General features: G+C 51.0%; 1 protein-coding gene across 4 annotated transcripts in view; it reads left to right on the top strand.

The window, feature by feature from the left end:
• The first annotated feature begins 792 nt into the window (after positions 1–792).
• NCKIPSD (NCK interacting protein with SH3 domain) overlaps positions 793–21,134 on the top strand; it is a 46,148-nt gene continuing 25,806 nt past the window's right edge. The window contains exons 1-4 of one of the 4 annotated variants that reach the window (XM_027467518.3): positions 933–1,067; positions 13,125–13,308; positions 18,962–19,074; positions 19,825–20,026. In XM_027467518.3, the coding sequence (XP_027323319.2) occupies positions 13,270–13,308; positions 18,962–19,074; positions 19,825–20,026 (354 nt within the window). In that variant the 5' untranslated portion in view covers positions 933–1,067; positions 13,125–13,269. Of the gene's footprint in view, positions 1,068–12,940; positions 13,068–13,124; positions 13,309–18,961; positions 19,075–19,824; positions 20,027–21,134 lie in introns of those variants that run through there. The other 3 variants (XM_027467517.3, XM_021275343.4, XM_038185956.2) reach the window with 3 other exon arrangements.

Genomic DNA, 21,134 nt, shown 5'->3' with positions numbered 1-21,134 from the left:
CCCCCAAATCGTCATCCTGCACCCGCAAATCTTTACCCCGTACCCCCAAATCCCCACCCCGTACCCCAAATCCCCACCCCAGTACCCCCAAATCCCCACCCAGTACCCCCAAATCCCCACCCCATACCCCCAAACCCAACCCCTGCACCCCCAAATCCCCACTCCATACCCCCAAACCTCACCCCTGTACCCCCAAATTCTCACCCCTATACCCCCAAATCCCCACCCAGTACCCCCAAATCGTCACCCTGCACCCTGAAATCCTCACTCTGCACCCCAAACCCAACCCCTTCACCCCCAAATCCTCACCCCGTACCCCAAATTCCCACCCTGCACACCCAAATCCTCACTCTGTACCCAAATCCCCACCCTGCACCCCGAAATCCCCACCCTGTACCCCCAAACCTCACCCTACACCCCAAATCCTTACCCTATACCCCCAAATCCTCACCCAGTACCCCCAAATCCCCTTGTACCCCCAAATCGTCACCCTGCACCCCCAAACCTCACCCTGTGCCCCAAACCCAACCCCTGCACCCCAAAATCCTCACCCCGTACCCCAAAATCCCCACCCCAATACCCCCAAATCCCCAGCACCCTCCCCGTGCCCTCCGTGCCGCCAGGGGGCGCTGCAGCACGGCCCCGCGCGGGGAGGGGGCGTGGCCTCCACCAGAGTGGGCGTGGCCACAAGGGGCTGCGACAATGGGCGTGACCTCGGAGGGGGCGTGTCCTCTAAGGGGGGGGGGGGGGGGCGTGGCCTCTGAGGGGGCGTGGCCTCAGTGAGGGGGCGTGGCCTCGCGGTGACGCGCGGTGGGCGTGGCGCGTGGGGGCGCGCGCGCGCGGCGGTGGTGGCGGGAGGGCGGCGCGGCGCGGTGCGGGAGCGCGGCGGTGTCGCCATGTACCGGGCCCTGTACAGCTTCCGCTCCGCCGAGCCCAACTCGCTGCCCTTCGCCGCCGGGGAGACCTTCCTGCTGCTGGAGCGCAGCAACCAGCACTGGTGGCTCGTCACCCGGGCGGGCTCCGGGGAGACGGGCTACGCGCCGGCCTCCTACCTCCAGCGGCTGCAGGTGGGCAGAGGGAGAGGGGCACCGGGGGTGGGAACCGGGGTGGGGGGCACCGGGATGGGAACCGGGACGGGCACCGGGAACAGGACCGGGAGCAGCACCGGGAACGGCACCGGCACCGGGAGTGTAACCGGGAGCCACCGGGACTGGGACCGGGAACGGCACCGGCACCGGCGGTGGGACCGGGAACGGCACCGGGAACGGGACCCACCAGGACCGGGAACGGGGCTGGGACCGGGACCCACCGGGACTGGAACCGGCACCGCCACGGGGAGCGGCTCGGGGCACCGGGACCCACCGTGGGGACCTCCCCGCGCTGCGGTCGGGCCCCGGGGTCCAGCCCCGTCCCCTCCTGGTGGGGCTCTGCAGGGCTGAGCCCCGGTATCCCGGTGGGATGGTGCTGGTGGTGCTGGTGCTGGTCCCTGGGGCGCTGCCCCAGCCCGTGCAGACCCAGCAGCCCCCCCGCAAAAAGCCAGGCGATCCCTGGCCTCTGCTGCACCGCAGGTCAGGCAGCCAGGAGGGGCCATCCCTGGGTAAATAAGCCCTTAAGCTCCTTACGGGGGCTGTTTGCTTGCAGGGCACGGACCCTGTTAAACGCCAGGTCGTAAACCCCCGCGGTGGCATTGCTGCTCTGCAGCCCCCTCTCTGCAGCCCCCGCTCCGTTTGTGTGCCGTGACGCCTTCCAACTGCTGTGGGTGCGGGAGGCTTCTCCCTCGCAGCAGCTCTTTTTGGAGCAGCCTCCCCTGTGTCGTCCTGGTTGCAAAATCTTACAGGAGAAGTGTGTTTTGCTGAGCTTGCAGTCATTTTAATGTGCTTAACGTTAACGCTTCGAGTGCTCCGAGGTCGCTTGCAGCGTGCCGTGGGTAACTCCTGCCAGTCGGTTGCTTCCCTGCTGTAGGATTGCTGGTGACTCCGTGGGCGCTCTCCTCTCGTGCAGATGCAACTTTCCCAAATGCCCTTGGACCTGGTGGCAGGAAGCAGAAGAGCCTTTCCTGCATCCTCCTATCATGTTTTGGTGGTTAGGTTTCCGGAGCTAGAACTGGTGCGTGAGGCAGCGCAGGACCTCGTTTGCTGCTCTGCAGCTGCAGTCGTGCCCGGCGTGCCAGGCTGCTTCCCGCTGTAGCATCCTGCTGGCTCTGAAATCAGAACCTGCTTTTATTTGTGGTAAGCCAGCAGGCCCAGCCTGGGAGCCAGCATCTTCTACCTGAAAGCTTGCTTGTGTCCATCCGAGTGTCCGGATGGGAGTACAAGCAATTTGTCACCCAGCCTTGCTTTAAAAAGGACACCGATACCAATTAGCAACAGTGATTTGGGAGGCAATTAGCGCTGCCCCATACATCACAGGAAAAGCAGGGATAACGAGGACTGTTAGCATGCTTAGCAGGGAGAGCGAGTGGCCAACAGGAGTCACCATTGTAAAGGTAAGCCCAGGGCTCGTTAGCAGTGCAGTCAGGTTTCAGGTAAGCACCAGGTTGTGCAGCAGTCGCATGCAGCAGCAAATCTCCCGAAAGCCCCTCGCAGCAGCCTGCCCAAGTGGTGCTCGTGGGAGAGGATTGGGCTGCTCTCGCTGCTGCCATCCTCTATTAGGGGCATTAGCTTTCTTCCAGGCTCCTCTCAATTTTCAGGTTTTTTGCTCAGCTTTCATAGAGATAGGTAACTCATGCCGTGGCGTTTCTAGAGGAAAAAATAATTCTCGTTTATTATTGAAAGCTTATCCTTGGCTGGTGTCTTCTCGTCACAAATGCCGCAGAAGTTTGTGCTGAAATTCTTGTGGCTCAGCAGTGCTGCTATTCAGAGAGCTGTATGGGAAGAAAACCAGACCCTCCAGAAGCACATAATGCCTCTAAGAAGCGAGTTGGGCCCCAGCCAGGGCACGTGGAGCTGCAGATGATGCGACGTTAATTGTGGTCAATTAGGAAGGCCCAGCTTCAGCCGGTATTCCTGCTGATCTTACTCTTCCGTGGTTTGCTTTTGGCTGTGTTATTAAGAGTCGTTTCAAGTCGAGCGTGGCTCCGGGGATAAATACTGAAGGCACTGAGCAGCACGAGGGGAGGATCAGGCCGTGGGCTGCTGCGTGAGGGTGGCATGTGAATGAAAAGCAGAGAGGTGCCTGCCCAGAGCAAGCTGGGTGCTGTGGAGAGGTGTCTGTCTGCACGAGGTTGGTCTGGAGTCTCCGACTGTGTGCTGGTGCTTATGTGATGGATGGTGGAAAAATGGGGAGGTTAAAACGGAGCTCGGGGTTCCTCTGGAGTCAGAAAGTCTCCAGGGGATGGACCTTATGGTGCTTTGTGGGAGGCAGTAAAAGGTTCGGCTCAGGAAGCTTCCTTAGGAGCAGGGGGTGACTCAGTGTCAGGATGGGGGGAATGCCAAGCCTAGCAAGTTAGGGTCCTGTGACTGGCTTAAATAGTACATACATTACCATGATTATAGTGAGCCATGTAATTTCATAACAGGAATCAGGATTACTCCAGCTTCGGCTGAAAGCTGCAGCAGTTTGATCCTGGATATAGGATCCGCATGGGGAGCAGCGTCTGTGTTGGCCCTCATCTTCTCTACGTAACACAGCTGGTTTTGCCCTGGCCCAGGCTGTGTTCCCCCATCAACAGCAGTGTTGATATGACATACTGAGGGGTGGGACAGCAGCTGGAAACCACCAGGCTTTGTTGGTGTATGGTGGTGGTGCAAAAATAAGCGGCAAGCTGTGGGGCTGGTTTCACGTGCTGCCCGATGGAGGCAGGTCAGCTGCTCAGCTGTGCTGAACCGTTAGGAAATAGCTCTGAAATTATTAATAGCCTCTTCAAAATTCCGTAAAGTTTATTTGTAACAACTGAAAAATGGCTGGAAACGTTGATTCTCCCATTGGTTGAGGCCTTCTCGGAGCTCTTGCACATCCCCGTTGTAGCTCTGGAAGAGCAAGAAGGGAGCTGTCTAGGTAGGAAGGTGCTCGTGCTGGTTGCCAAGAAGCTTCGGACCATCTGGTTAGAAAATGGACACAGCCAAGAGTACAGCAAGCATTTTAAGGATGCCTCGGGTTGCTATTTGCTGTATCTTCTGCAAGAACAAACAGGCATGTGATAAAAATAAGAGGCTGCTTCCTGCAGCCTAGCAACAACCGAGAATCCCCCTGCAGCAGAAGCAGAGGCACAGCGCAGGTACTGCCGGCTGCTTTGATGGGCACAGGAGTGATTTCGCTTCCCGAGCCGCAGAGAGAAGCGAGGGTTTTGTCCAGGAGCGAGCCGTGAGCTCCATTTGCCTGCAGGAAACTCCTGATTCATTTTGTGGCGTTGACGCAACGCTCTGGGCTAATCTGGCTGCTTTTCTGCCGAGGTAGCGAACGCCGTGGTTCAGCAGCGAAGCAGCACGTGCTGCCCTGCTCAGATGCTCCGTTCGTAATGCTTCTTAGGAGGCAAATCCCCAGCCACTGGAAACCTGAGCTCTAGCAATTGTTCTTGGCTGTAAGGGCTCTACGTGGTAGAGCTGTGCTCCCTCATCTGCACCAACTCTGGTGCTGGCTGCTGGCAGGTTTCTGCCCTTGCTCCTGCACAGAAAACCCAAGTGCGGGGTGTTGTACCTACAGACCACCCCCTGCACTGCTCTGGAGCCTCAATCGCCATTTGTCATCTGTTTTGGATTTGACAGAGCTTTTAATGGGCGTGAGAGCTTAATCAGAGCGCTCGGATCCTGAATAAGCACTTAGACTAAAAATAAAGTTTTATTTTGGAGAATAAGCAGCTGGCAGTGCTTTGCAGCTGAGGCTGTGTTTCTTGACACACGTAAGAAACTGAAAGAATGAGTCTTTTTTTTTTCCCTGGGCTGTGGAAATAACAGAGATGCTATCGTATCGGAGCTGCTAATGCTTCGAGATCAAGTTTTGTTCTTGAAATGAAATTACCCAGTCAGGGGAATTATAACCATTTCTAATTACTGTAGCTAAAGACTGGAAATTTTAGCCAGAAGTTCGGCAATCTTCCGCAGCTCAGAATGATTAAAGTAGAAATGCGCTAATGATCTTCAGCTTTTGCTTCGCCACGAAGATACGTTCTTACTTAGGGTACTTTGACTAAAAATAATTGGGATAATTGGGCATTTTGGTATCAGATGCAGTCTGCCCCTGGGAGCTGGACTCCCCCATTTGAGCAGTAGGGGCAGGCTGTGCTTATGAGTGCCTAATAGTACTTTCCATCAGGAGGGGAAGGTTGAACTTTCTTGTTTACTCAAGGAAAATGACTGATTTGTCACCAAAAAAGGGAAGAACTGCTGGGTTTGGACAAAGACAAGAAGGGTCTGCTCAAAATGGCGGGCGAGGTGCTGAGCCCTGTGGGCAGAAAACGCAAACACCCTCCCTCTCACCCATTTGCAGGGAAAAGACTTCAGTAACAACTGAGTTGTGTACATTTATCGAGTGAGGTGCTTCTGTGATTAACATACGGGGTGCAGGAGCTGGTTTCTGCTTAAATCCCCCATCAACTCGCCGTGGGGCTTTCTCTGCCTGATCTCGATCCCCGGCCTGTAAGCGAGGAGGGAGGCGAGAGGCCGCAAGGCTGAAACGTAGTGGATGCAAATTGAAGGTGATTGACTCTGCTGTCAGCCCACGGGAAGGAAGGAGCTGTGAAGAGCAGGGAGAAGAAATGTGTATTGCTTTATCTTGAAGGAAAACCTGGAAACCAGCTGAATCTGCCTGCTAAGAGAGCTCTGTTGGAACAGGAACAGCCTCCTCTTCCTCGTTTAGCTCAGATGTGCATAAAAATAAACAGATTTTTTAAGAGCATCCAAGCTTTACTCCCTCATGGAGGATTTAAGTTTCGGCATTCCTGTTCAAGATCATTTATTCAGTGTTTGAACTGTCAGTCTGGGCCTTGGAAAAAGGGTAAAAAAATGCCAGAAAGGGTTTATAGGGAGAGAGGGACCAGTAGCCCTTGTGTGTGGCTGTAGCCTTAGATAGTCTGTAAGAAAATTGGGCTTCATGGATGCTGCCATCCTACGTGGTCAGTGCTATAACCAAAATTTTACAAGGCACAGATCTGACAGAGCTCTGCGTGCTGGCTCACAAGTCAGGCTTGACCTTTACTTGTTGAGCCTGATGTGCCTTGATCCTTATCACAGGGCAAAACCTCTGCTGTAAAAACAAACAAACAAAACAACCCTTTGAACCTGTCATAAGCGAAGTGGATCCGAGGACGTGATTCACAGCTCTGTTTCTCTCTGCTCCCCTGCAGCCTGCCGTTGCTTTCTTGCTGTGGGGACATGAAGAGCTGGTTTGGGCCAAGCTCCCTCGCCACTAGCAGAGGAGTGGAGTTGTCCCAAACACAAGATCTGCAAACCTGCAGCGAGAGAGGAAAAGGAGCTTCATTTCAGCTTCATCTCTGTGTTCAGGCCCTGCTGTGCCGAGCTGGCTTGGCAGAGCTGTGTGCTTTCCTTGCAAGGGAACAAAATACTTCTTCTCTTTTCGAGTAAGGCTCAGACAAGAAGGGGAAGTAAAACTCTGGCAGCGTGGGCTTTTTAGAATGGGATGGAAAGTTCCCGGCTTTGTGTTTCCTGGTTATTTGTTTGCCTGTGCGAGTTGTTTATAAGAAGCTGTCACTGCCTTCCTCCTTGGCAGCTAGGTGGCTTTGATTGCTTGCAGGCTGTCCCCGTCCTCCTGTCTGTCCGCAGCAGCTATGGAGCCAGTGGCACGCAGCTGTGAGCATATTGAACCCACACCCCAAGCTTGGGCTGGTGCCTTTTGTTCCAGCAACGTGAGTCCCATCTATACCACGTTGTCCCCGTGTCCTGCTCAGATTGCTGGGCTTGAGCTTGTGCGCATGAAAGCAGTCTGAGGCACTGACTTTTGTGCCCGGCATCTGGAAATGCCAACACACTGATATTTCACCTTGTTCATTCAGCTGCTCAAGAGGTTTAATTCAAAATAAAAATAAAAATAAAAATGAAGCTGTCGGACTAAGTGTGCTAGATAATTCCAGGCTGTAGGTTGTGTCTTGCTAAATCACTGGTTCCGTATTCAGATTAGATCCAAGCAATAGCTATTATTTCTCTTTATTTTTCTTCCCCTGGCACAAGTTGGGTAGCGCATTGCCAGATGGAAATCCAAGGGCAGGCCCCAGCTCCAAAGCTTTTATTATATTAGTTAAAAAAAGGTGAGGGGGAGATGTTGGCAAGACCTGCAAAAATAGTGACTTGCCTACGAGGAGAAAGGGCTCGGGTGGGGTGGACAGGAACGGCCCTCAGTGCCTGTCACGATCCTGTCTTTGTTCTTCAAAGCTGCTTCAGGACCTGGGGCTGCCTGGCTCAGTGAGTCACCTGCAGATGAGATCTGTGGTGCTTTTGTTGGAGCAAGGTCTCTGTCCATCCCACCAGCGACGGGCAGGAGGCTGAGCCAAGCCGCAGGGCTGCATCCTCCCACCTCTGGAGGAGGAGGAGGTAGGAAGGAAGCCTTGGCAGGCCAAGCAGGCGATTTTCATCCTCTTGCAAGTGGAAGATCAGAATTGTGGCTGACAGATTTTCAAAGTCAGTGCTGGTTGAGTTCAGCGCAGTGTCTGTGTGCTGAGAGCCACGGCAGCGCCTGGAAAAAGCAGATGGCTGCCTGAAGACATCAAACTGAAGCTCCCTACAAAGCAGACAAACGCAACCCTCCACAGCCTCTCGGTCTAATATGGTGACACTTCCATTTTGGGTGAACTCGGTGAGTTCTGGGGCTTTCCAGGCTGCTTGAAGTTCGCCTTTTTTCCTCCCCTCCCGAGGAAAGGATGTGTGTTTGCAAGAGGAAGAGGGGCTAATGCGATTTGACCATCTGAGACGAAGTGCGGTGTGCCCGGTGGATAAATCACAGGACCGTGGTCTGCTCCTTTTGGTCCTGCTCCCAAGGAGCATGTGGAAGAAGCAGGCAGCAGCTGTCGGGAGTCTTTGTGTCAAGTGCTGCTGTCAGTGGAAGCCCACGTTTGTTGACAAGTAAAAATAATCGCTGCACTCAAACCCGATACCTTAACTAGGAACAATAAGCATAAAAATTCTTTACATACTTAATGCATAAGCTTAGGGATTTCCCTGAGCCTTGCGGAATCAAAGTGTTTGTAGCTGAAGACTTTTTCCAGTTGACATCACGTCCCTTGAAGTGCTGTGTTCAAAGTGATGAAGTTTTTGTCTGCCCTAGAATCACCTTTATTGGCTTAGCCTAAAAAATTCATCCCCTCTAACTTGTTTTTGGAATTGATTTAGGGCGTCTGTCTTCAGTAGCTTGGTTACAAGAGAGAACTGCAATGAAATAATTAGTTATTATTAAAAGGCCTGTGCAATGTAATACATGTACTTTACATCAGGGGTGGAAAGAAACCCCTCCAGCAACCAGGAAAGCATCATCTTGCCTGTGGTCTCAGGCTCTCTTAGAAGCCTTCTCTTTGTGTTATGGGCTGGCATCTGAGACTTTGACCTACGTGAACCATGTTTGAACTGGGCGTACTCTTGAGCTCTCACACAGAGGCCTAAGGTCTCACGATGGTATTGAGCTCTGATTGCTTCAAAAGCTTTTAAATACACTATGCTATTAATGGCTGAGCAAAAAAATTCTCCTGACCAAACCGCTGTTGACAATGTTTGGTCTTGCATAGCTCCAGAGATGTGGAGGAACACCCGACCATCTGGCAGCTGGGCCATGGGGTCTGCAGAACCATCTAGGCTGGAAAAGACCTTCCAGAGCATCAAGTCCACCGCTAACCACCAGCTTGGCCTACTGAGTCCCATCACTAAATCATGAATATGTGAGGAAGAGCGGTCAGCTCAACCTGTAGGTGTTTGGAGGGCAAAAGAAGGGAGAAGCAGTCAGCGTGGGCTGCCCAAAGCACGCACATGAGAGCTCCTCTTGCCTCTTGCTTGCTATCAGGCAGCTTCCACCCATGTCTTGGGGTCTTGGGCAGCAGAGGGTCCTTCTCCAGGTCCCCCCATGTAGGGGCCACCAGCTGGCTCTTGGAGATGAGCTAAGTCCTGGCCATCTCCCTTCCCATGGGATTTGTTGTGCTGGAGATGGGCTGGAAAGGCTTCCTGCAACGTGTTTGTTTTAATTTGCTCTCGTGCTGTTGAGCAAAGTGGAAGCTGACAAGGGTGAACGGGGCATGTGAGAAGGTGGACGTGAGAAATCAATACTGTAATAAGGCAAATGAGTCGGGGTGAAAGTTTTGTGCCTGAGAAGTGAGCAGCGCAACAAATGTAGGTTTTTCTTATCCACTGCCTTGGGAAGTGAGGAAAACAGGATTATGGCTGTTCTGCTGCCTTTAGCACAATGTCCTAAGAGGACATTTCCCTCCTGTTCCAATTTCTTCGTGTTTTCTGGGGAGCCAGTGCCATTCGAAGCTGCAAAAGGAGATGGGATTATAACTTGCAGCTAGGGCAGGAGGCTATTTTTTTCCTGCAGATAGTGTGGGACACTAATGAATTGCTTTTCTTCCGTGACCCACCTCCTACTTCACTATGGGTGAAATGTCAGCAAATCTAGTTGAACCCTTTAATCTTCTCTATGGGGGGGGAGAAGAACACTAAACAACCCACGGATTTGTTCTTGAACTGGAGCTGACGATAACAGCAAGTTAGCCTCATTCCACTGATAAACATAGCTAAACTTGCAATTCTCAAGATACTTTTGTAGGTCAATGTGGAAACTGTCACTGTGTTTAAGCTTTGCAGCACAGAAAAATAGTGCATTGTCCACTCCCACCATCTGCCAGTCAAAAAGCAACTCACAAGGCTGCAGGGTCTTTATTTCACAGATTTCTGACTTTTTTTTGGCTTATGCTGTAAATTTATGGTCATGCACATAACAGTTCTAGTTGTAAAATGCAGCTATGGATCTTGACGGTGTCTTTGTTCCTTTTGGGGCAAGAGTTCACGTTAGATTTATCATTGTCCCAAGATAGCTCGATTGCGTCGACTCCCTGAATTTGGGTAGTGGCTCGGTGCTGATTGCTTCAGCAGAAGCATCCCCTTTACCAGGAATAAATGTGCTTGCAGCAGCAGCTCTTAACTAATAAGCATGTTGGCATACTTGGGATTTTTGTGTATGGCCAATTAACGTGATCCACCTCTTGACAATGCAGCCTGGGGCATATTTCAGCCCTTCCGATGCCTTTTCTCTCGCTGCCCTGCACCTGCACCCTCAATGGTCTTTAAATGGCTTTGCTATAATTAGCCAGCACGGTTAACTTCGGGTAGGTTTTGTGTGTATTGTGCTAATAAGGCAGTCGTGTGAGTAGCATCCCCTGCTGGGTAGTGCAGCTTGGAGTGTGCCAGTACATCTATTTGCCAGAGTCTGTGGTGATGGGGGAAAAGGGTGATGCCCATCGTCATTCAGGTGTTCCTAATGGCCCACCTGAGAGCAAATGAGCATTTGAGTCTGTACTGTAAGGTATCCTGGTCTCTCTCCTACTACTGATACTTCAGATACCTATGCCTGTGACCCAGGGAGGCTGCGGACAGTAAAGGCGTTGCTGGTGAGATCTGCGGTGAGGGAGCGTTATATAGAAATGAGCTGTGTTTTTTGGGGTACCTACTTTGGAAAAACTTCATAAGTGTGCTTGGTCTCCTGGGTCCCTGGCCTGAAATATCATTAGCAGGAGAAGCCCTCAAGGATCTCGGTCTACCTGATGTGCTCGGGGTTGTTAGAAAGGATGATGGTAAGAGGATTATTTACCATCCCTCTGCCTTGGAACAGAGCCTTGCTCCTTGGGAGGGTGGCACTGCTCTATCTGGGCATGGTGACACTGCAGGCCTGGCTTTTCTGGTTGCTGTTGCGTGGAGCAATTCCACTCCTCGTGACAAATGTTCAGGGATTTTTGCATGGTGTTTTGGGGGCTGTTCTATCTCACAGTATAGGTGTCATATCTGATCCCATTACCGCGATAAGCTGCACTTCCAAAAGGACGTGCAGGTATCCTGAAGACAAGAGGTGCTTGCTGCAGAGGAAAGTACTGGGGTTTCTGGGTGACGTAATGTGGTTTCTGATCCTACCCTACTGGCTTTCTTTTGATTTTTGGGGCTAGAAGGGGAAACCACATCCCTTCGCAGCAGAAGAGGCAGCTCTTGCTCTGCACACCGAGCCTGGGACGCTGGAAAATCGTTTTCTTGCCAGACTGCCAGCTGATCCTGCGGCAGGCAGGCTGCCTTTCATCCTCCCGACCAGAATAATTCTTGTTTGGGGAGAGCTTTGCGAGGCCTCTCTCAGGTCTGCTGCTGGTAACACGAGGCAGGTTCCCATCCTGCGGTGACAGCTTTGTGGGAAGGAGCTGCTAAAAAGATCCTGGGGACCGGTGTTTGGTTTATGATTTTGTGCAATTTGTACCTGTCTGGGAATAAACCGAGCTGAGGACTTCCCTGTGCTTGCCCCGTGAGGATGGCAACTCCTTTCCCTCGTTAGTGCCTTTATTAAAGTCCGTGTGGCTGTTTGTGCAGCAGGCACCCGAAAGCCGCTCTTGTTCTCTGCGTGACAGGCCTGAATTGTTCGAGCCCGAATCTGTCGGCTCTGTGTTGCCTCAGATCTGGAGCTGTCAGCCCTCCTCTCCCCGCTCCCTTCATCCCTGGCCAGCACTGCTGGCAGCCGCCGTGCCTCTGACTCCTCTGTCCGATGTTCCCCGCTGCTCCAGCGTGGGCTGCGAGGGCAGCTGGGCGCTCTGTCACAGCCCCCTCTTCTGCTCCATCGCTCAGAGGAGCTTCACACTCTGTCTGCCGTTTTGGCTTTTGGCAGTGCATTAATTATGCCCAGAGAGCAGCGTCGCTGCAGTTTGCCTCCTCCCTCTGCCATTCCACAGGAGAGGAAGGATTTTGGAAGAAAAGCTGGTAAATCAGAAATGGAGATGAACCACAAGTTATTATCTCCGTCTCACGGAGCTGTCTGAAATCTGTGTCAGGCTGGGGGATGCGGTAGGAAAGTCCCCTTCAGTTAACAGGCACGTACATGTTCTCCTCTCGCATCTGGCTTTATGCATCAGTGGCATCGACAACTTGTTTGCAGATTTTTGTGCTTGACCTCTGAAAACCTTGCTTAGTCGATTCTTGTGTGCTGGAAATGTACTCCATGGCAGAAACTTGGATTTCCTGGTCCTGCCTCTTGTACTACTGTTACCTTCCCAGCGTTTTGCTACGATCCCTTCTATAGAGACAGATTTTGAGAAAGCAGAACCTTCTTGAACGAGGAACCAGGAACTCATGTGGTTTCCCAGGCTTGTTTCTTCTGGGCTCCTTCTTTGCCTCTTGTCTAAGCAACACTTAGCAAACGTGATCAGCTGCAAAGAGCATTTCTGCACCTGGGTTTTTGACTCACATCTATGTCTTTGATCAAAATAAATATGGCCTGACACTTGTAGTCTGCCCTGCATGTCTCCAACGCTCTGGGAAGTCACGAATTAGTTGCATTTTTGATCATGCTTCATGTAGATTCTTCTTAATGCTCTTGCAATAACCGCATGCATATAATCTAGGAGCTGTACTGAATCTCCCTGAGAAACGAGGGGCATCTGCCGTGGGTATTTTTGGGCTACCAAACTGGAGACTAAAGATGACTGCGAAGAACTAGCACAACTGTTGTATATTTTTTTTCTTTTACTGCTAATATGTCAAAAGTCCTGGAATAGCTTCTTGCACTTCACTGCAGCAGCTTTCCTTCCACCTTTATATATCCTCGTTCGTAGTCCTGAACTTTCTGCAGCGTAGAGACTATATCTGCAGTTTTCTTTTTCAGTAAGTAGCAGATGGTAGCTCTAAAATATATATTAAATATATATATACACACACATATGTAAGTGGAAACATGTTTGCCTTGCACAGATGCAGTGATTGTTACTTGATCATGCCTGATATTTTCCCTTCTTGACAATTGTGTGCCAAAAGGATATTAAGCAGCTAAACCTTAAAGAGAGGGGGAGCTCTGTTGTCTGGCAGCTATTCGCCTGGGACAGAGACAGAGAAGTCCCCCAAAGCATTGGGAGCTGTAGGAATTAAGGCATCAGGGAATGGCAAGATATGTAAGTAAGTGTTGACTGCTTTGTTTTAAAAACCTGTGTCTCTGTGCTTTTATTCACTTAGCATGTTTTGGCTTAAGAGACGTGTTCTGGTTACTGGAGGGCACAGAATTGCAAAGGGAAGAAAGCAGGGGCTGATTCTGCTGATCAGCTGCACGGGATCATCGTGGCCAGTAAGCAGGGTCTGAGCATGGCTGGAGAGACTCTGGATGAAGCGTTGGCACCTTCGGAAGTGCACGTGTGCAGTGGTGGGTTGCATGCATTTCGTTGTCCCTCAGTGTCTCTGCCACCTTCTCTCTGACTGCAGAGTTGCCTGCTGCCGAGGGAGAAACCGGCCTCTGGCTGCAGACCAGTTGAAGCTTGGTTGCTGTGCATCCCTCTGCTGCCTCTGGGATTTTGTGTATTCCAAGTGCCACTTGTGCCTCTGCTGTCCCCAGTTAGTACATCTCCCTTGCCAGGGACTCTGGCTTCTGCTTTAGCATGATTTGCACAACTTAAGCCCTTTCCCCGGCTATCCTTTCTCTTCATTTCTCATTTGTGCACGCTGTCCGCTTCAGCAGCTGCTGTCAGCGTACAGCAGAAAACACTGATCTGGTAAAAACACCGATCAGTAAAACACTATGGCATGTATCAGCAGGAATTCAGGCTCCGTTTCTGGGCTGACTCTTTGTCAGAAGAGCTCAGCCATGCCTTTGTTTGCTCACTAGCTAGAAAGAGATGCTGCAGGTTATTTAGGAGCATTTCTCATGGTATTTGCTCAGTAACCAGGACAGTTGCCCATTGTTCCACTTGCATTTTTATCATGCGTTTTTAAGTGCTGCAAGGCACAGCATATTCATACCGATGAGAATAAGTTAATGCCTATCTCTTGGCCAACAGCCTTGGGACTAAAAATTCTGATTGGGGCTGTAAGAAGGGGAAGAGGAAAGAGCTGAATTTCCAGAAGTGATACAAATGAGCTGAGTTTTTGTTTTTTTTTTTATTTTTTTTTTTTGATGAGCTGTGTGTTTCAGAAGCAGGAACTCGTATTGGGTACATCCCTCTGTCACAGGCCTGGCAGAACAAAGGCTGGTTGATTTTTTTTGTAAATTGCTGCAGCGATCATGTAAATCTGGAAGGATTACAGTGTGCAGACAGTCGGGCGGTGACTGGGGACGAACTGTGCGTGACCTAAGAGGTGGTGTTTGTCCCTGATTTGAGCAACAAAGACCCAGTCTGTGCCTGTGTATGCTAGCGGGATAAATATCCTAATTTCAGCAGTAGTCCGTGTCAGTGCAGCTGCATGAAAACTGAGCTGTCACTGGAGACAAAACTTTGTCTGTCTTGTTATGAGAGCCGGAGCAATGACATGAAGGTAAAAATCAGCAGCCCTGCTTGGGCGCTGCTATTATGGCAAAAGCTGCTGCTGGCAGCTGCTGAAATGAGGGCACCGATTCCTGCACATGCTGAAGAGCAAGCGCCTTTGATCATGAAAAACTGGGGAGGCAAGGGAAGAAATTCTGTTTTCCTTGGATCAGCCTCCTGCAGAGGCAAAGAAAAGCCTGCCATACATTAATGGGCCACTTTCAGAAAATGTAGGAGTCTTGCATACGCAGGGTGGCTCAGCCTGTGTTTGCTGCGCTGATGCAGCTGTCAACCTGTTTGTCTAGAAAATGCTTTTCTGAAAGGTATGATTATTCTAGACTGCTGAGCAAGTTCTTCCATGTGACTGCATTTAAACAACACAGGTGCTGAGCCGGGCCATGCACGTGGAAGAAATCAAAACAAGGAGGGAGAGGGACGATGTTTTGGGTACCCTGGGGAGACCAGGGGAGGAGATGGTGCTACCTGCCTGGCCAGGACACTGGCGGTCTTGGTGTTTTCTGAATGGCTCAGTTTTCTCCTCAGCCTGTTCCTCTGCACACGGGGAAGGCAGAGGCATGTGAAGGAGGCATCCTGTGCACGTCTCCTCTCTGGGGAGGCTTCTCCTGAGGCAGTGTTTTTCCAGCGTGCGGAAGATGAAAGCAACACAAGCTGCAGGGCCAAACAGATCCTCACTCATACACATACATCCGCACCCTCAGCGTGGCTGTGCCCAGCATTGGTCACACTCAGGTACTGCAAAATGTGCTGGAAAGATGCTTTTTGAAAGCATCTGTGGTGCTGGGAGAGGCATCTGTCCCCTCCCGGCTGGGGAGCGGGGAGGGAGGCGCGAGGAGCTGAGGCCTGGTCCTGCCCCTCCTCACGTGGGGAGTCTCCTGTGGATGGGGGCAGAAGGAAATTGGCAGGCGGCTCTGGGGAGAGCCTCTGTTTGCTCATGTTATTAGCAAGGAGAGAGGAAATAATGATTTATTGATGCTGCTGTAATTCTTCTTCGCTGGGCTATGAAGGAAGAAATTCAGATTTCTCTGTGATATTCCTGGGTCTAATTGAGATGTAACTCCTTCCTGGAGGGGAGCTCACCTGCAGGGGGGAGCTGTTGGGTGCTGGAAGTGCCCTTGATTCTCTACCACAACTCGGGCTGTGTGCGAGGCATCCCATTAACCAGTCTAGCTGGTGATTGCTCTTCCTCAGCCCCATGGTATATCCAGACTGGCCTTGGCAGGCTGCTCATAGAGCCCAGGGTTTCTCTGCTGCAGCACGTTTGATGAGACCAGGGGTATCTCACAGCAGGGTGATGGCTGCTCCTCTGCAGAATTAGATGCAGTGGGAATGGCTCTTCAGAGGTATTGTTGCATCACCCAAATACCCCTCTCTTTTCACTTACTTTGGGCAGAAAAAAATCCTGCTGCTTCCAATCGCACAGATGTCTGTGCCACCCCTGCTGAACAAGAGCCTGCGGCTGCCACCACGCACCTTCATCCCATGTGGGCCTGCCCTTCAGACACTGTCCCCACAGGATCTCCGCTGCCTTGCCAACCCTGTGCCTTTTAGGGGATTTGTTAAGGTGTACAGTTAACAGCTAGCCTGATGCAGCGGCTGCTCAGGGCTCCTCCAGCCCCCATTACCAGCACACTACAATAAATCTGGCTGAATTCCTGGGCTTTGTGCGGCGTCTCCTCTGACAGCGTGCCATACAGCCGTGCCCTTTTCATCTGCTCCCGTCTGAGCCAGAGCTTAGCTTGCGATGAGCAGGGTTTCATCTCTGTGTATCCTCGAGTGCGGGAGGGGACAGGGCTGTTTGTAGTAAAGGACCCTGTGGGGACAGTGGTGTGAGTTTCCCTTGCATCAGCTTGCTGGCTCTGCTCCCTGTCCTTAGTGTCCATGTTCTGCAGGCCGTAGGGGGGTGACAAAGCCATAGGTCTCCAGAATGGCACATAAGTGTGCAAGGAGGTGCAGGAGTGCACTGTGTGACCAGGATCTGTGCCTGTGTGTGTCCAGTGAGCTCTGAGCTTCCTCAAGAGCGGGTGCCAGGCCCAGCAGGTGAGTGAGTCTCTGCTGGAGCTGGCAGTGTGGGGTCTCTGGTCCCCAGCCACTGCAGGAGAGTGCCCGTGAGCTGGTCACCCTACGAGCCCTCAGCAAAGGGAAGCAGTTGCTGAGGTGTTGGCAGACCTGGCTTTTACCTCCATGCACTCTGTGCTCCTTTTAACTGCAGTGGGCTTGTTTTTTCCACCCCCCATCCTCTTCAGACAAAGCAGTGCTGTTTTGGTTAACCTCCAGGAGCAAGTGGCTGACTCGTTCCTTCTAATTGCTGATTTATGCAGGATGTTGATTTGTATTTTTTTTGAGTTGATTAGCATAGTGCTGCATATCCCAAAAACCCCGAGTGTGAGTTGCGCCTGTGCTTGAAGATCTGCCATCTGAACAGACCAGCGGGCAAGGGAAAGGGACACAGTTTATGAGCAGCATGAACATCATCATAAAGTGCAAGTGGCAAGTTAATGCTGCTTTTTTATTCAATCCCTTTTTGACAGGGCTGCGTTAATAGAGGGTTGGGTGGTGAAAACAAAGGAAAGAGCACAGCGGCAAAAAGCCAGTTGTCACAGCACTGTTGCATCAGTGTGAAACTGCTGTGCTTTATCAGAAAAGAAGCACCGTCTCCGTAACAAATGGCATCACGCAGAGCGAGCAGCGGCACCAGCCTGCGGGTTTCTGTGGCTGTGGTGCCAGGGGCAGCTGTGTTATGGGTACGCCGAGTGCTGCCCTCGCTGATCTATGTGGGCTTTCAGTCAAGGGTGGGAAGTAGGGTTCGCTTAAACCATGGGGAAGTCAGCAAAAGCTGTGTAATAACGTGCCTTTCCTTCCAACACCCCTTTGAATGCACTGAAATGAGCTGTGCTGCATTTCCTTACTTAGAGCTGCAGTCAGAGGTGGTGAAATTCTCACCATGATGGGGCCGCTTGGAGGCTTTATCCTCAAGCTGAATTCACAGTGGTTTTTTGGCCTTGCTTAGATACCTTAATGAATTTCATAGGTTTATTTTAACATACCTGCTTTTTAAATTTATTTTAAGACTTCCCACATTGCTTTCTTCTTTCTTTCTTTCCTGGGGAAACAGCCAACAAAAATTGCTCCTAAATTTTTCATTTTCAAAGCTGAATATTGCAGAGAAGGCCTCTCATCCTCACCTTGTTTGGTTTGTTTTTTCTTTTCCACAGTCTGCAGTCGTTGTTAATTCACGTTTGGTTTAGTAATTAATCAGGATATAAATAATACATAGCGTATTTATCAGGAAGCTGCATGCCAGTGCTACGGAGGCAGGCACTTTTGGCCCCTGCAGGGAGGGGTTGCCTTCTGCTGCTCGGCAGCCCCCTAAGGCCAATTAAGGTGCATCCTTGATGAGATTCCAGCCGCTCCTTGGCTGGATAAATGGCTGCTGTGATGTGGGGAGGGGGGCACAGCAAGTGAAGATAAAGGGGATTTTGGCCTTCAAACAGCTGTGGCGGGTGTTGGAGCCCAAGCTCCCCCCTCTGCCCCTGCTCACCCCCTGTGTGCAGGGGCTGAGGCCATGAGAGGAGATGGCAGTGGAGAGGAGATGGCGCTGGTGGCCTGTGGCTCTGCTAAACACAGGGCAAAGGCCCAGTGGCACGTCCTTTGCCTTCAGCCTCTTTCTTGTAAAGGTCTTTTCTTCTGAAGAAGTGTCAACTGTTGTTAAAGCCTTGGAGAACATCCCAGGCACAGAAACCAGCTTCATACTCCCCTGCCCCTTCACCACAGCTCTCGCCCAGCCTCCCCCATAAGCTCGGGGAATGACGCCTTTTGGTATTTCTTGTTTCAAGGCTGGTGTTTATTTCGGCTGCAGCAACGAGTGCTAAGCTGGCTGGCAGGAGGAATAAATGTTGCTATGACAGTTTGGGTGGAGATTTGGAAAAGCCGCTTCAAGTTGCAAAACAACCGTCAAGAAAAACAGCAAGCAAAGATGCCAGCCCAGAGCCGGGTGGCTCTGAAGGCCACCAGCTTGTGGCTGGGCCTGTGATATTCATGGCTGCCTGTCTGCTCTAGCCGGGGCAGTGAGAGCAGCCAGAGCTGAGCTTGCAGTAATGGGGTCTCAAAGGCTTAATGGGGTCTCAAAGGCTCCCTGTAGCAGGCCGAGTACCCGGGGCTGCTGCGTGCTGCTGGAGCTCTGCCCTGGTTTTCCTGCAGTGATGGTGGCACTGCAGTGCCCGAGGGGTGAGGGAGACAGCAGGGCCGCGCTGTGCTTGCTGGAGCTCCACACAGGGACTTTACCCTCTCCAGGCTTATGGTTGAAAAGCAAACTCCGTAAGAAGCACGGAGTGATATATGCTCCCTGTGGAGGGAAGAGGGAGAAGTGAGTCCGTCACGAGATAGATTCAAACTCTGCCTGTTGACCTTTCGGCTCACGCGGTGTCTGGTCTGTGGGCTTTGTGTACTGCTCTCTCTCCTGCTATAATCTCTGATGCTCCCCCCAAAACAGTCACAGCCGAAGCAGTACAGTAACGTGCAGGATGTTGTGTTTCTCAGGTGCTGGAGCAAGATGTGGTTCTCCAGTCTATCGACCGTGCCATCGAGGCCGTGCACAATGCGGCTATGAAGAATGGAGGGAAGTACAACCTGGAGCAGAGGGATGTCCTTCAGTAAGTAGGACGGGAGTCTGGGTGAGGTGCAGGTGGACAGTGCTCACCGTGTGATGGGTGTTTTGTCTGTTCCTGGAGGAGAAGTTGGATATCACTGATCTGAGTCACTCTGCTGCAAAGTGCTGATGTGCTCTGAGCTGGCCAGTGTTTGAGCTGATGCTACTCCTGTTGCCCATGTCCAGTATAGCAGTGCTTTGGTCTTGCCACTCTCTCCCTGTACATATAAAGAAGAGGGAACGTTTAGCTGCACTGTAGGCTTAGAAGAGCAATCCAAAACCTCTCTGGCTATATTTTCTCTTCTCCACCAGCCAAGAATTGTGGAGGTTGTCGGCTATGTGGCACAGAGCCCTTAAAATGTTCTCAAATAATTGCTTGTGAGGAGAATTTTATTTTTTTCCTCCTCTGACACCTTGCACTCTGCACTGAGGCACACTGGTTTAATCTCAGTTGAACAGTGATTCTAAAGTGCAGGCAATTTCTGAAGCTTGCAATGCAATATGTGACTCTCCCTTGAGGAAGAAGCATTTTTCTCCTGTGAAGTGATGAATAAATCATAGGCTTCTTGCAAAGCCTCTTCCTTCCTCCCCCAAAAGTGCTTCCTTAGTTGTTAATGAAACTGGAGTCGGTACTCAGAGTAATATAACCCATTCTGGTATATATAACCCCAAAGCAATACATCATTTAAATGTTTCAGCACAGTCGCTCCCGTCCTTTAGCTTTGCTGTCCCTGATGTCGTCATTCCATTTCAGAAAACTGATCCATCACCGGAAGGAGACCGTGTCCCGCAAAAGTCACTCTCCCACCCCGCAGGGGATGGTTATGACACAGTCCTCCAGCGATCACCATCTGGATGTGGCACGGCAGCCCAACGGGGTGTGCCGGACGGGATACGAGCGACACCACAGTCTTCCGAACACAGAGTTCGAGGAGGAGGATGAAGGTCCCTACCAGGTAACAGCAGCTGGATACCTTCTAGGTCCCTCCTTCAGTGCTGTGATATTGCTTTTCTTGTTTAATAAAATGCCTTTGTAGCTGAAGTGTATCAGGTGTTGTGTTGCTTGCCTGGGGCTGTTGCAGTGTGTCCCTGGGTGCTCTAAATTGATCCTGTGCTCTATCCAAGAAGCCTGGAACAGTTCCTCCGTCGTTTACACTTGTAATGGCTTTTGGGATCCTTGATGAGATCCAGGATCTTTTGGTGATGTGCAAGTGCTGCTCTAGATTGCGTGACTGTTTCCTGATCACTTTTCTAAAAGAGTTGCAAGCTCCCCAGAGAATACTTTGCAAAACAGCTTTGATGTAAGCAAGCAGAACTCCCTCCAAGGACTGAGCACTGCTTTGTTTCCCCCTTGTTAAATCTGCACAATACCATCTTTGGTTCTTAAGTGTTTATCTGCTGTGGCTGCCAATGTTTACTACTTTTTTTTTTTTTTTTTTAAAAAAAAAAAAAAGATCCTTTGTCTGCATATTCCTTGTCATGCTGAATTAAAGATAAAATGCAGGGAATATGATTTAGAGCGGATTTTGTATTTTTAATCTAAGTGGTATACAATTCCAAGGTTACCGTGTGGCGTCAATGAGGCTTCAGAGAAATAGCCAAGGACGAGGATGGATGCAGCAGTTGTTCAGGAAGAATGATGGGGCAGATTATGCTCTGTGGGTACTGCTGGATGTTAGGGCTAAAGGCTAAGCAGGGATGAGCGCAAAGATTTTTTTTTTTCTCCTATAGATGATGATATACACCATAGTTTGTCTTCATCTCCACGCAGTTATCTTAAATGGGCAGTGTTTATAAGGTACTGATACACTGTCACTCCTAGCAGATGAGGCTTCTTTTACACATAAAGAATTGCAAGTTTACAGAGATGAAAGGTAGCTCTGCCTCGTGCAGAAGGCAGCGATCCCTACAAACCCTATTTTTCTTCTTAGTTTTCTTTTCTGGGCAGCCAAACCAGCTCTATTCTCAAGCCTCCGCATTCTAAGCTAAGAAAATGGAGCACCTTAAGGCCTATTCACTGTGCTGATTTTCCTTCTTTATCTGGCCTGTGGTTTGGTTGCTTGC

The sequence above is a fragment of the Anas platyrhynchos genome, chromosome 13 (genome assembly GCF_047663525.1).
Source record: "Anas platyrhynchos isolate ZD024472 breed Pekin duck chromosome 13, IASCAAS_PekinDuck_T2T, whole genome shotgun sequence".
Classification (NCBI taxonomy): domain Eukaryota; kingdom Metazoa; phylum Chordata; class Aves; order Anseriformes; family Anatidae; genus Anas; species Anas platyrhynchos.
This window is presented reverse-complemented; position numbering and strand designations above follow the sequence as displayed.